General features: G+C 38.3%; 1 protein-coding gene across 1 annotated transcript; it reads right to left on the bottom strand.

Annotated features, from left to right (window-relative positions):
• Positions 1–2,679: 2,679 nt before the first annotated feature.
• LOC121529378 (ras-related C3 botulinum toxin substrate 1-like) lies at positions 2,680–13,588 on the bottom strand. Its single transcript, XM_041817171.1, has 6 exons — positions 13,249–13,588; positions 9,936–10,007; positions 8,968–9,085; positions 8,701–8,763; positions 4,885–5,044; positions 2,680–4,795 (listed from the first exon to the last, which is right to left on the bottom strand). Exons 1-6 carry the CDS (start codon positions 13,281–13,283, stop codon positions 4,665–4,667), a joined length of 579 nt encoding a protein of 192 aa, XP_041673105.1. The 5' UTR covers positions 13,284–13,588; the 3' UTR covers positions 2,680–4,664.
• Positions 13,589–14,233: the final 645 nt, after the last annotated feature.

Below are 14,233 nucleotides of genomic sequence, written 5' to 3' on the forward strand. Positions count from 1 at the left end.
GATGCTGGAAACATATATATATATGTATATATATATAAAATACCTTTCTCATGTTTTAAGTATTCTTTTTGAACAAAAAATGAAGAAAATAGTTGATAAAAACATTTATCTTTGTGTTTTTTAAAGAGCAAAACCTGAACCTTAGCAAACTGGACAGAACAAAAAAAGGTAATTCCAGTATAACAAATGCAATTTTTGGCTAAATAAATGAATAAATAAATAAATACATAAATGCTGAAATTTGCACTAATATATATTTAATTGCTTCATTGCTTGAAGTGAATATTTTTATGAAACTGGTCAATACAAACTGTGGACATAAAATGTAGCCCTAATTATAGAATGACTCAGCAGTGAAGACTACCTGTTTCTGGAGGGAGACTTCAATTGTACTGAAGACCCTGTTCTAGACAGGAACCATCCGGAGCCTCACGCTGCTTCTAGGAGCTGTCTCTTTAAGATGATTGAACATTTTGAACTTGCTGATCATTTTAGTTATCCTAACTTTCAATGCTGTTAAAAAACAAAAAAAGTAATTTCAGTTTATAATAGAGGATTTTTTCTCTCTTCTGTGGCAGCATCTCCAAAGTTGCTTGGAAAACTTCTGCAGTTTTGGGTGGGATAGGATGTGCTTCCCAGACACTTGGATGTTGAAGTTGTGGAGAGCTCCTTCCCAGGCTCTTCAACCTGCTTCCATCTGCTGAAACTCCCTGGACATTACACAGACTACAGTGTCTTTAATAGAGACCTCCTTGCTGCTATTGGGACTGTTGATACTGGTTTTGGACTGATCTGAGCAGAATACGTGTGTGTCATTGTCCCAAAGTTGAAAATATCTATCTGAGACTAGTTAATATACCCGTTGAAAACAGTTCTGAACAGTTGTTCTAAACAAAAAGGTTTAAGATGATGCCTCATCTGGTCACTGGACAGTGCTTTGGATATGTTGAGCTTGGTTTTACAAAGGTCTTTTGTCAAATATCTTTTCAGGTTCAGTCCTCTTAAATGAAAAGATGCCTGATTTCTTTGATAAAAAAAATCAGGTGCTACTGTTCAAAGAAATCTTCCCTGAATGAGATGCAATTTGACTATAGTTTAGGATAAAGAAATATCCCCAATGTGGTCACTGAGATGGGCATTACAGTATGTATTTAGATAAGGAGCAGTAACAAAAAAGGGTTTTGTTCTCTTTATTATGTTCCTCTGTTCTGCAGGGCATGTGGCTTTCCAGTCTGTGAGTCACTCAAGCATTTCTGATATTTTTCTCATAGTTTCTATGTAGATATCCAACACATTTGACCAAGGACTATCAGGCCTGGGTAGAGTTTCTACTTCCTGCTCAGTCAGTGAGCGCTCAAGTTCAACTTCAGGAACAACAGCATCTGCTTCCCGAAGACCACTTGGTCCAGTCCAGTCCAGTCTACTCCATACTCCATGTCAACCTGTGGATGTAGTAGATGGAGTAAAAGAGTCTGTTAACAAAAATTTGTGATAAAGAGACAGGTCAAATGTGTCTAAAAAATCGACATGTGCTGAAAACTAAAAGAAAAAACTAAAATGACTGTTGAAATGTTAAGATAAGTGAGAAAGCTACACAAAAACTCATTTAAACCTGCAATGGATCCTGGAGTGCCTCACGCTCACGGCGAGTCCACAGCTGGAGTGGAGACCGATTTCCCTCTGAATGCAGGTAAAGATGGTGTAGAAAAGATCAAGCACTCCCACATAAACATCTCTCCAGAGTCTCTCCATCCTGATGGAAAACAGGAAAAGTGCCTTTTATTATGTCATTTAGTCCAACTTTCTGTATGATTAGCTGTCAGAAAACATAGCATACAGATGAGGGAAACAAAAAAAATCAAGACTGCTGGAGATTTTCTGTCATCATCAAAATGAGAGCAAAGATGGACATAACTCACAGGTCTTTATCTTTTCTTCAATGCATTTTTCAGTGGAAGTTCAGATACAAAGTTGCCTCTGATGCATATTGTCCAAATGCCAACTAACCTTTTTAGGCAGCTCACAGGACTCCACTTGCATTTTTAAAATTTAAAAGAACTCAGTATAAATTGGCAAGGGCTTCTATTTTTTGATAGGATAGTCAAATAAATACTACAATCATTTTGAAGTCTAAACTGGTATCTTTGCCTGAAAAATGATCTTTCTGTACTAATACATCCCCCAGCCTCTCCAAGTTCTCTGTTAACCTAGACTTCAACTTTTCTACTATAAGAATGATTAACACTCACTGATACCCTCCAAAATGAGCCACAGAGGGTTGCAGAGTGCTGTGCCAAAGGTTATTCTGAAAGTTGAGGGAAAGCTTCCAAAGCAACAAGGATGACCTCAGCATTCAGGGGACTGTTGAGCAAAGCGGACTGAAGAACTTGAGGAAACTTCAACAAGACTGGAGTCAGTGCATAAAGAGTCAAAATGCACAGATGTTTTCAGGAAATGGGTTACAAGTGTTGCATTCTGTCACAGATTCATGTCCGATACTGTAAATGTGTTTAGAAAGACCTTTATTTTTCTAGATGGATATCTAACAAAGTGGCTTCTTGATGTGCATTCTGCAGTAAAATCAGAGTGAAGCAGCATCTGTTATTCACAGGTATGACTCATCAGTACATTTTAGTCCTTGTAGAGGAAACTGGGGTCCAACAAACAGGCAGAGCAGAGTCAGTTTTACTTGATTTTATTGGCTTTTCCAAAAAGTGACAACAGCTTTTTATCCATAAAACTAAAGAGTCACGACATTGGCTTGAATTAAAGCACAGCTTGATGTCTGAATACATTACAGATGAGCAACATGTACTTAACCCCCTGATCTAGTAGTTCAAATACATTTTGTAAATAGGCAAAAAATATAACTGTAGCATTCTAATCTTAGTTTTCAGTATATGTTGCACATACATGCTATCAGCATTAATTACAAAAAGCTAGGCTTGTATGGAGATTAAGGTAGCGTTAACTGTAGAGGTAATAAACAAAGGATATTCATAGTGTTAGTTAACAATACAGTGAGCAAAGTGGAACTTCTGTGAAGAAAAATACAAAAATCACATGATTATAACAAAAAGATGAGTACACTGTATACTACACCATAACCGACAGTAGCTCTGTTAAAAGCAGGCGTAAATGCTCCGTTTTAGAGACATTAATCAGCCAGTAGTGATGCTATTAGAAATCAAAATGTGCTGCACAAAGGTTTTTGATAAATGCCCACAGAGCGTTAAAGGTGCTCTTGTTCCCCACCACCTAAACAGTTCTAATCTGGTATCTAATAAAGGTTTGAGCTTTGCACGCCTGGGCAGCTACACAGTCGAGACACTTCTAGGGAAAAGAAAAATACCATGAACCAGACAGGTGGAAGCCAAACACATAAAATACTGGATCATTCGATTCATTGGGGAGTAATTAATAGCACTGTTGGTGTCCAAAGATCTGTTCCCATTCTGCATTTTCAGTACATCTCAGTTGTCTTTGTGATTCACGTGCTAGGACTGAAAGCAAAGCGACTGAAAACAACTCATCTGAGGCAAAAACAAAGAACCGGACAGATGGTAGCTTTGAATTCCTTGTTGACAGTGCGGTGACACACGGCAGCCCTGGCGAAATGGAACTGAAAACTAATAAAAATGCTGAGAGTCAGTACGTTTACATGCAGAGGAAGAACATGGTACAGATTTAGCTCTAATAGGCAATTTAACTGGGCTACTGTGCTCATCCCAAGCACAGGAGAGTTGACTCAGGAGCTGGAACAATGTCCCACTTCAGCTAGTCAGCATGGACCTTCCTTCTTTGATCATGCGACATGGACAGATTTTACAGCTCAGTATATTCTGTACAAACTCTGTGCTTTAGTTTTAGTACAGCTGAGATGAATGGCATGTCTTTGCATTTATGCTCTTCATCTTCAAGGTGAAAGCCTGCAACAGAGGTGCTGATCTCTGCAGAATGTCTAGTCCAGTCCAATTAAGTAAACTGATCTGCAACCGCATACCTGAAGCATTAAACCAACTTTTATACATTTTAAATGACTAAGTATGATCTCAGTCAGACTTGCATACCTCAGTTTTAGCAAGACTGACTCAATAATCCCCCTCCTTCTAAACTGCATGTACGCGTACTGATTGTGGAGCTGAATGAAAAAGCAGCACACAACAGCAAACTGTCAGCTGTATTTTGAAGGTTTAAAGGTTCAAAACAAAAGAAACAAAACAGATCTTTTCTGCGTAATTACAGCACGTCTGCAGAACATATTTGGCAATATTTCTTCCATTAAAAAACAAGCACAAGACTGTAAACAAAAAAAGGTTGACAACCAGTGGAAGAACAAATTGAAAACATTCCACGGTCCTTTTTACAAAAAACATCCAATCTATTTTAGAAGGCCTCAAGAATTGCATTTAACTTGTTTATACAGTATATGTAGTTTGGAAAGGATGAGGGTTTGTGATCTAACGACCCTCCCTCCTAACGCTGACCCTATGTGAAACTGTCAATGGAGATGATGGGTATATTTGCTGTAGCTACACTGATGGAAGGAAAGAATCCAAAGTACATTGTTTTTGTGTGTATACTGGTGTGTTTCTCCTGCGTCTTTAGCCACCCGCACCACTACCGCTCATGTTCCCCCCTTTAACGTGCCGGAGGAGGAAGTCTTAGAGGAGAGTGCACTTCTTGCGCTTCTTCTTTACAGGCTGAGGGCAGAGGACAGCCCGGATGGCCTCATCAAATACGGTTTTAAGGCCACGCTGAGTCAGGGCTGAGCACTCCAGATACTTAACAGAACCTGAGGAGACGACACAAAAACGTGTCTTTGGTTTTGTTTTCAAAAATACTTCAGCAGAAAGATCTGAAATGAATTCAAAGAGTTCTTACCAATCTCCTTAGCCATCGCCAGTCCTTGAGGATATGTAATAGGAGAGAGTTTCTTCTCCCTCAGCTTCTCTGTCGTGTCCTTGTCATCTCTCAAATCCAGCTTGGTGCCCACCAGGATAATAGGAGTGTTGGGACAATGGTGTCTCACCTCAGGATACCACTGCAGAGATCACAACACTGAGAAGTTAGGGCCGTCACTCTCAAGACCTGTCTTTGTTAGGGTTGTCACTAGGGGTGTGATGAGATCTCGTGTCATGAGATCTCGCGAGATCAAAACACCACGAGATTTCTCATTACGGAAAAATCAATCTCGTGAGATCAATGTTGTGCAGACACTTGGAGCAGCAGCTCTCCTTAGAGAAGACAATACCAAACTGGAAGTTATAAAAGATCACAAAGATGCCCTGGACACTTTAAACTGTTGGTGAGAGAGCTAATGAAGAAACGGAGCTGATCCGGTATCCAACCTCCCACACCCCTCACGTGCGCTACTTGAGCCGCACATGATCTGCCTATAAATCATTACATTTCAGTCTGTTGTAAACAGTGCTTAAAGTACTTTTAAATAAATCTACATTTTTTTATTATATGTGATTAAGTATAATAATATTATACTGTTTTTAATATTATTAAAAATAATTATTGTAATTGTAGGTAAAGTGTAGTAAATTAAAGATTTTGTAGACAGTTAAAATGAAAGGTTTGATTTGTAGAGCATTCAAATGTACAGTTTGAGTCAAAGTTAGACAAAACATATTCTTTGGAAGCATTAATAGCCTATTCAGTACTTAGTTCAAACATTTTTGAGTAGACCTGAATGCTTTGCAATTATGACTTTCAGTTGTATAAAGGACATATTATCCACCCATGTATTTTTTTCCAAAATTGGAAAAAAGTGTAAAATCTCATCTCGTCTCTTCTCGTGAGATAAGTGTCTCGTCACACCCCTAGTTGTCACATTACAAGAAATTTAAACTCTGAGATAATACCAGTAAAAATCAAATGATTTCAATATCCTTTTGGTATAACAGCAGGTCTAAGGCATCAGATGCTGGGTAATTTCTGGTTTGCTGATGATGAAAATGAGCAGGCAAACTCCTGCACACTGTCTTAATTACACAAAAAAACACTGGTACTGTCCCATAAAGCATCTATCAAACATGGTATCTAGCACTTTTATTAGAATCAGAGAAACAAATGTGGTGCATCATCGAGTCATTGACAGGGCTGAGCAAAATAGTTTGGCCTTCTTGTTGCTACAGGTCAGAGTTTAACATTTCAATCATGGATATGGAGATGATTTAGGGATGTAGGATTAGATTTTTGCCAATATCTGATATACCAATATTTATTCATTTGTTTTAGTCGATGAATAGACAAATAAATAGAGTTCAAACCTAAAACTTCAGTCCTTACAAAATGAAAAAAGACACAAACATCAGTCCTTAAAACCTGTGAAATTGAAGTAATTAGGGTAAACAAAGAAAAGACTTCAAATGATGTAAGTCTGTTGTTCTTGCCTAAAACTACACGGCGTAGTTTTTATGCTGACTCAGAGTGTTCAGTGTTGATCAGATCAAGCTTTGTTTTTCAGGTGTTTTTGGAGAGCAAAATCTGATACAGGATGTCAGCCTGTCACAGTAATCTCTGTTCACATTGAATCTAAAATTGCTTGTCTGGTGCAGACCGCCATGAAGGTGGTAGAGAGAAGTGAAAACCTGTCCCTGCAGTCCACGTATGAACAGTCTGTTCTCAGGCAAGCACGGTGAGTTTTTTCCAATCCATCTCACATCCTCTACCTGGAATTCACTTCAAAAGCTAAAGCTGATGCAGATATCAAGCTGATCTTGCATCCCTACTAGTAAAGCACAGAAAGGAAGACAGAAACGAGGCAAAGGGATAAAAAAAACGACTGTCAAGTCATGCTGCGCTGTGTGCAGCCTGTAAGGCCACTCTGATAGGAAACAATTCAATTAAGCTGATCTCTTACTGATGCCAACTCTGCTGTGTGCTGTTGGGACACACTGTTAGCATGTAGGAACTTGCCTGCATTTATTTTGATGCATTCATTTCTCTTGCACACACCTGTTTTATGATTGTGGATATCGGTTTAAATGCTAAGCACAGCTGTGCCCTGTACGTCTCTGCCCACTTCTGTCAGATTGTGAGTAATCAAAGATCTTTAGGGGTGATTGCTTTTTTATGCCTATAATAAGGCTGCAGAGTTTAAGATAATAAGCCTTAAGGACCAAAGGTAAATGTATAGTCAGTCTATGTGCCATCTGGACATCTAACATTGTGTAATGATGTGTAGATGTGTAACAACACGGTGCAAATAGCCTTCAGCTGTGGCTCTTTTCCTGCATGCCCTTTCTCCCCAGTTTTCTACACTATTTGCTGACCTATCCTCTCCAAATGAAGGTAAAAAGCCCCAAAGATTAACCTTCATATGAAAAAATGTAACAAATCGTTAAAGGGTGGCAACACTTTTTAAGGAGACATATTTAACCCTTTCAAGACACGTTTATATTAGTCTCAGAGGTCTCCAAAACATGCCTGTGAAGTTTGTTGCTGAAAAAACACTCTAGTATAGGGTTTTTGCATGTCCACAAACCCCTCTGTTTCTGCCCTTCTCAGAACAAGCCGTTTCTTTGTCTGTGGCTTTAAAAGGTAATTAGTTGTCTGATTTTGCGCCCAACCACAGCCTCTCAGGAAACGGATATGGCCCTCCTGATGTTACAATGTTACAGATACTTTTATCCGAAGTTAAGGACCTGACTGGAATTTGAACCATAAATCTCCCAGACAAAAGTCAGCAGAGTAACCCACTGAGCTATCAGCTGGCAGCTGAGAGGAAGATCAGGAGAGAAGAGTGGAACTTTCCAGGCGGGGAGGGCCAACCAAACCTGGGAGCGGTGCTTACTCCCCCTGTGACATCATGAGGGTAAAATCTGAAAACGGCTGGTTTTAGCACACATTTTCTGAAAGGTGGAGAAAGAGAGGGTGGAAGGGAATGGATTTTTTTGGTACTTGAGGGGGTTGTGGACAGGCCAGGGGCACATGTTTTTGTTAGAAAAGCCTGAAAATGTGTTTTTTGCATAATGTGTCCCCTTTATGGGGTATGCAAAAGACTGACATGATACCCGCCATTGACAGGAAGGAGGCTTCATGAATGTTTTTGAATTTTGTTAATGCAAAGTTGACACTGTTTGATCCTTATTTGCTTCTTTGTACAGTATGGTAAGGCTGTAGCTAGCTGGCTTAGCCTAGCATAAAGACTGGAGACAATAGAGGGTTGAGATCTAGTTTTTACTTATGTGGCTGTCCAGGAAAGGAAAAAAGCTGCAGTGAAACCAGACAAAGTGAAAGGCAAACTAAAAACTGTGTCCAGTGGTGTGAGCAGAAGTGACTAAGATCTTAATTTATAGCATTAAAGGTAACATAGACTGAACTACACCTAACTATAATATCAACATTAATACAGCCTCCTTCATATCAGTGACAGGTGTCATGTCAATCTCATGCATACCTCTTCAATTAAATTATTACCAAAATGTTTAAATTCCTGGTGACACCCAAGTGCCATCACAAACCACTTTTCTCACTTTGTAATACAGTTAATTAAGTTACTTTTAATGGCAATAATATTGTAAAGGAAAGAAATACTACAAGTAGAAAAACAAGTTCATAATGAATGGGTGAAATTAATCTTTGTAATAATTCTACGTCATCCTTGGAGAAAACTATAAAGGTTTACCACCCTGTATCAGTACTCTAATTCACGCTTTTACAACAAGTCACATGATCTAAACTCACCTTGGCACGGACGTTTTCAAACGAGGCAGGACTCACAAGTGAAAAGCAGATGAGAAACACATCCTGAAGAGAAAAAGAAAACAGGACAGTAAGAGTCACTGACGATCACTTCCTGCTGAAACCTCTTGATTTCACGTCGTAAAAAGGTGTGGTGTTTTTCTTTCCCTTTAACTTCCTTGCTCAGTCAAGGCATCAAAACTTCCTAAAGTGACTACGTAAGAGCACCAACATCATTTAGAGAACAACAATGGGTGTTTTTATGTATACCGTCTGTGGGTAGGAAAGTGGGCGGAGTCTGTCATAGTCTTCTTGTCCTGCTGTATCCCAAAGGCCCAGGTTCACAGGTTTCCCATCCACCATAACATTAGCAGAGTAGTTGTCAAACCTGACGGAGGAGAAGACATGTGAGTTTACAAATAAGGATGAAGATGAACTGATATTAGTTCTCAAAGGACCCCTGGAAATGGGCCAAAAAATACACATTTAGACTAATTTATTCAAAATGGCAGATTTCCTGTGGGAGTTAGGGTACTGCTTCAAGAGGCTTTTTTGTAGATCATGCCTAGCAAAACCACCCACCAAGTTTCATAATTCTAGAAAAAGTTAAAGGAGGGGCCTTTATTTTCACGATTGAGTCTGGATTTCACATATTCAAAACTCACAAAATACTGCGATTTTCACAAGTCCTCATGTATCTGCAAAACCATAACTTTATGAGCATGCTGAGGTCTTTAAAGGCCTAATGAAAGACGGGGGAGAGTAATAATCCTTCGTCTTTAGAGGGTCCTCGCCCCTGTGCGTGGGCCCTAAAAATATTGATCCTGACATATTTATCTGGTAAACCAGTATGCCGTTTTGCTCTCCTGAAAAAAACAAAAATCTGTCTCTTCTTAATAAAATCTAGCATGCTTAGCAAGTCCGTGCCAGACCGACAGTGATGCATATCAGCATAGTTTAAATAGCTCATCTGAGATTAGAAAGGGTGTGGGATTTTCTCAGAATTCTCCAGAATAAGATCTTCCCTGAATCATTTACAGTTACAGTCACAGCAAATGCATTCAACCTGTTTGGCACTACACCAAACTTTCATCTCAAGAGTGGCTGTTGTTGCTTTCTTATTATGCAAGGACTGTAAAAGAAAACAAAGTAGGGACAAATGATGGCTGCTAGTGCTGACAGATACTAGGCTTACATAAATGAATAAGTCACAATGGGCTGCAGCTAGAGATACTCACACTGTGGGGATGTACTCTCCAGGAAAGGCATTAGTGGTGTAGCTGATGAGCAGGCAGGTCTTACCCACAGCACTGGAAGGAAGAAGGAAAAAGATATAACATTTCTTAGCGAATATGCTCAGCATCCTGTGCTCTTTTTAAGGACTGGGCTTTGGTATTGGTTTGTGCATCACCAGCAGATAAACACTGCAGCAACAACCAAATATTATTGCATATTAAAACATATTTGAGGTGCTTTCTTGTGATGTGTTTGTTTCAGGGACAAAAAGGCAAACTTCTCTACTTAGTCCAGCCCTTCTTATAAATATTACACTGGGTTAAGCTTCATAGTAACACCTTGAAGCCATCTAATATTAACATTTGGGAAGCTACAGTGGTGATTAGGGATGTAATGACACACTCAACTCAAAAAACATAAAACAATATTTAAAGCATGGTTCCATTTTCTTTTTCATCAATTTACATGCAATTACATTAGCTCCAAATTATTTTGTAAATAAGATTCTTTATTTCACTGATCTTTCTATAAAATATCTCCTTTCTCTACCATTCATCAATGCCAGTTTGAGCTTGACTACTTATAAAACAATATTCACTGCAACAGCTTTAACCACCCGCATCAAACAAGAGAAGCCAGACACAGATAGTGCTTTTAGCTTGCTGAAATGGTTGCTGCAATTTATATTTTTTTTCAAATTCAGAAATTGTCCCTGGCCTGTACATATCTATTTGTAAAGCTTTTAGGGAAAATGTATAGCTGGCCTTAAATGAACCCAGGTCTTCTCTTACTTCCAAACATGACCTTTGAGATATCAGCCCTATCTACTCTGTGGGCCATAAAATCCAGTCTACTGCAGTGCATTAGTAATAGTATATTAATAATAAATCAAATACAGCCAAAGCAACATCAATGACTGTGCACTTGTGGTATCCACCACACCCTGAATGAACAAGGACTTCTGCATGTGTTTACCTCCCACATGCTGTTGCACATTTAAAGGCCAGTCTTTGCTAAATACAGTAATCATTTACTAGTCTTAAGCTGCAGCAGACTGTCTTAAAATGACTTGTGCATTTCACTTTAAACAGGCAGCATGTGTAGAGTAACAGACAAAGATAAACACAAGACATGATGGACAAAAAACCCATTCAAGTTTTAAAATGTCTGAGTTGATAAGTAATCAGTGTCCTGCATATTGTCTAAATTGTTTAAATAACAGGTAATGTTCTGTGATCAAAACTTTGCAGACCTATTTACCTCTGACTTCTATTTTTGTGGCTGTGGTATTGAAACAGATAAATATAATTTGAAATTCACAAGAAAGGTATTTAAGGTTAAAAAAAATCGGTATTGCTACATCCCTTTCAACAAGAAACGACACAAGAGTGATGCAGACACATCAATCCTGTATTAAAATAACTACAGGGTCTTAGTTGATTAGTAACGGTTGTCAAACTCAAAATCAAACATTGGTTAAGCAGACCAGAGATGTCTGACTCACACAAGAGGGTGGAGAGCTGTTTTAACCAAGGGTTGTCCAAATTTTTGACCCTTCAATGCTCCCTGACACAATGTGCTTTAAATTATACTAGGGATGGGCAATATCACTGGCAGTGGCATGATATCGGTATTGGCAGCTATGAACATTTCTTCCAATACCAATATTTTGGTGATAAAAATCAGCTTGTATCAGCTGAAAATATTGTTCCTACTAACAAATAAGTAAGCTAAGTGAAGTTTAAAGTATTTTTCTTTATGTATCATCATTCCTTACACTTTTAAGTCTGTTTAAATATTGAAATGTTTTTACTCGCTCATCCTCAGACTTTAAATTTTGTGTTTAAAGGGCTTAAGTTTAAGGTTTGGACTACATTTGAATACTGGTATTGGCAATACTATATTGTGCATCTAAATGACACAGTTTTCAATGTTTAAATTCTAGCATGAAAAATAAGCTTTAAAAATGATATCTGTATGATCAGAAATGCATTGAAGGGACTGAATCAATAAATCAATCTAATAATTGGTGCTTGGGAGTTGTGTTTTTGTTGATGGGGTATCAATACTATTTAATTTTTTAAAGAGCTGTATCAAAGCTTAAATCTTTTGTATCACTAAAATACCTAATTAACATAATTAACCTGAATTTAAAAGAAATAAATGTGTTTAATTAGTAACTGTTGGTAAACTTGAGATTATACATTAGTTAAATAGGCAATGTCTGTCATCCAAGAGGGAGTGACACTCTTTAATCTCAATTGTATTAAAGATCAACCCAATTAAAACGTCCTACTTCATGATACATGCAATTGACACGTTGGTTCCCCAGTTTGGGATCAATGTATTACATCTATCTATGGATCTAGAAAACACCCTCTACAGGATGCCTAAGAGTTTCATCTCAGTTCAAGTACCCATATTCTTTAATTTTAACTGGTGTCATAGTAAGGTTTGATATTCTGGGATCAGTAACAGTTGCCAAACTTAAAATGAAACAGTAGTTAAATGGGCCATGATGTCTGACTCACCCAAGAGGAAGGGAAACTATGTCAACCTGTGATTGTCTGATTTTTTGACACTTCCATACTTATGAAACCACTCCTCTTGTAGTTTACAATCCTTGTTATTATAATAATAATAAATAAAAGTACCAAAGCTTTAAAACTACATCTCTATAAGTCAAGTGCACATGGAAAGAATGAATCAATTAGTTAAGAAACTGAACACAAGAAATGACCTAATATCGTGTGCTTCTGTCTTCTTTTGTAGACGTGGTGTTTGTACTGTTTTATCTTTACTAGAATCATATTGAGGTCTAATTCTGGTGTTGTTGCAGCCATAATGGCACAGCCAGCCCACCGTACATGACTAGAGCGTCTAAGTAGACTGATATTTATTGCCAAACTCGAAATGAAACAGTGGTTAAGTGGGCCAGTGATGTCTGACTCACCCAAGAGAGAGGAAAACAATGTTAGCGTTAAGTCAAAGATTAGCCAACCACTTGTATTATAGCTTTGGTGTAACGCTATATTTTGTCTTAATAACAACTAACAACCACTATAACATGTCCTCTATCACAAAAGAGAGGAAAACTCCGATTAGAAAAGCAAAGAAGTTAAGCGAAAAAGACTCCTGTTACATAAACAGGTAGTTAAAGTTATGACTTCGTAGCCAAGTTTACCCGTTAGGGAAATTTTGAAGCAAATAGCTTGGACGTTAGCTATACTCGTGTGGTTGTTTTCGGCTTATGTCCACATGTAAGTGAAATAAAAGCTTGGAAACACAAACAAATCGTCGGTTAAATTAACTTACCCGTCTCCGACAACGACACACTTTATGGCCTGCATTGCGCCGCAGCTAGAGGAATGCTAAGTTAGCCCGGGAGCAGCTAACGTTAGCTCACAAGTCTCTCTTCCTTTGTCCGGGATTGCTCGCTGTTGAAACGTCCCAAAAACGCTTCGATAAAAGCCTTTTGTCGGACAGATTAGACTCCAAGTAATAGGCAAGAGCTTCTGGATGACTTACAGTAACTTATCAAGAACTTAAAAACAAGTTTACTTAGAAATTCCCTCGCAACATTCCCATGCTTTCGTAGGCAGATCGGGAAGCTATGAAGCAAAACAGCGGCCACCACCCCTAAGAAAAAAATGAAGCTGGCCTCCACCAGCAGATGGTGCATCCGGTACACTGGGCTGATACACCCCTAGAATATTTCACCATTTAAAATCTCCTGAAAACAGGCAACTGACAACCAAATGTCAATTACACATCCAAAAAGCGCAATTAAACAGATGACTCTGTAATTTCTGTATTTTTAGAGGAAAACAGGAACAAGGAAAGAAAGGAAAAAATAACGACAACACGGACTGTTTTAAATGTGACACGTATTGGGGAAATGACGTCACATCAACTACACATTTTAATCTGAACTTTGCCATCAATTAACTGTATGAAAACAGTTAGAGCAAACAACTAACCCACTGATACTGCTCGGTAAATTTCATTGACCCCTTCAGGCATCGAAAGAAGCCACTCAGTACTCGGAACTTTGAGTCACTCATAGATTAATTACTTTTATTTACTTGATTTGCTAAATAGAGCACAAAACTTACTTTTTAAGTAAATCTTTACCAAGGTAACTAGTTTTTACTTCAGCATAATAGGCTTGTGCTCCCTCCATCCCTGCAAGTATAACTGATTTAGTCAAATGTCACTTAAAATCAGTGGTATAGTGGTCCACGCACAAACGTATATCAGGTATGGCTATTAAATAATGAGACTGCGCTTATGATGAAAA

Source organism: Cheilinus undulatus, linkage group 21 (assembly GCF_018320785.1).
Source record: "Cheilinus undulatus linkage group 21, ASM1832078v1, whole genome shotgun sequence".
In the NCBI taxonomy this organism is placed as follows: Eukaryota; Metazoa; Chordata; class Actinopteri; order Labriformes; family Labridae; genus Cheilinus; species Cheilinus undulatus.